The sequence below is a fragment of the Trypanosoma conorhini genome (assembly GCF_003719485.1).
Source record: "Trypanosoma conorhini strain 025E chromosome Unknown Tco_14.4_contig_00054, whole genome shotgun sequence".
Classification (NCBI taxonomy): domain Eukaryota; phylum Euglenozoa; class Kinetoplastea; order Trypanosomatida; family Trypanosomatidae; genus Trypanosoma; species Trypanosoma conorhini.
In genome coordinates this window covers 1-1,447 of record NW_021704141.1, presented here as the reverse complement: position 1 = coordinate 1,447, position 1,447 = coordinate 1, and the positions used below count along the sequence as shown (strand labels likewise).

The 1,447-nt window shown below is 60.1% G+C and overlaps 1 protein-coding gene across 1 annotated transcript; it reads left to right on the top strand.

The window, feature by feature from the left end:
• Position 1: 1 nt before the first annotated feature.
• Tco025E_01584 (surface protease GP63) lies at positions 2 to 1,357 on the top strand (the record flags this gene model as incomplete). The annotated part of the gene is made up of 1 exon (XM_029368522.1): positions 2 to 1,357. A coding segment is annotated over one exon (1,356 nt), but the record flags the coding sequence as incomplete, so codon positions are not given.
• Between the last annotated feature and the right edge of the window lie 90 nt (positions 1,358 to 1,447).

Below are 1,447 nucleotides of genomic sequence, written 5' to 3'. Positions count from 1 at the left end.
GTTCACAGAGGAGCATGGGTTTTGCCAGTACTTCAAGGTCCCCGAAGGGCACCAAAGTGCGGGGGTTGAGAATGCGGACATGGTGCTCTACGTGGCTGCCAGGTCTAATTACGGGGAGTGGGGTCTCCCGTGTGCGTTTGGGACGGATGGTCGTCCAATTGCCGCTGCCCTGCATCTGCTGCCTTCTCAAACGTTGTCCGTCATGCACACCTCTCGCGCGGCTGCGCATGCAATCGCCTATGCCCTTGGCTTCGTCGCGAAGCAGATGAAGGAGCATAAAATGCTGGCGACCGTCTCTGATGTGCGCGGCGGCAGCTCTCTTGTGACGGTGGTGAATTCTCCCGTTACGCTGAATAAAACGAAGGCACACTACGGCTGCGACAAACTGCAGGGCATGGAGCTGCAGGGCTGCGACGGGACGGAGGAATGCTACTTGTCGTTGCGCAACGCGAAGGACGAGCTGATGAGCGTTCATGGCGGGCAGACCGCCGGCTACTACACGGCGCTGACGATGGCAATGTTTGAGGACCTCGGCTACTACAAGGCCGTGTGGGGGATGGAGGAGCCGATGGCGTGGGGCAGAGGCGCGGGCTGTGACTTCCTCGAGAAGCCGTGCTCGGACAAAAGCCCCACCGAGCACCCCGGCATGTTCTGCGATAAAAAGACCGAAGTCAAAACACTTCGCTGCACGTCCGACCGCCAAGCCATCGGTCAATGTGGTCCGAACGTTGCTGGACGCGGCGCCGACCCAAAGGAGACCTGCTCTGTATTTTTCCCACCTCATGAGCAAATATCAGAATTATTCTGCGCTGTGGAGGGAACCAACGCACCGCCCGGATCCCTCCATGGGGGTGGCTCGTGGTGCCTCGATGCGGAGACACTGGAGGCCAGGAGCAAGGCGACTGACAAAGACTACACCGAAGTGCACGCGGTGTGTGCGGGGGTGCAGTGCGAGGCGGGCAAAGTGAAGGTGAAGTACCTCGGCGGCGACGCGTGGCAGGAGTGCCCCGAGGGGACGTCTATCACGCCGAAGTCGGCGTACTTCAAGGACGGCGGCAAGATCAAGTGCCCGAAGTACGAGGAGGTGTGCACCATGGCCGCCAACGGCAGCAGCCTCGTCAAACTCAGCTCCCCAGACACGGACGGCAAAAAAGCGACAAGGACGGCAAAAAAGAGGACAAGAACGGCAAAAAAGACAAGGATGGCAAAAAAGCCGACACGGGCGGCAAAAAAGAAGACAAGGGCGGCAAAAAAGAAGACAAGGACGGCAAAAAAGGCGGCCACGATGGCAGTTCTGCTGTTGCTGTTCTCTCCAGTCTGCTTCTTCTCGCCACGGTCACCGCGGCGGCGGCGGTAGTGCCGCTTTGAACAGCAGCCGCAGCGGCCGGGCGCAAGCACCGCGCAGCAGGGCAATAATGCGGGTCCGCCTCTAACGGAACAGGCGTCC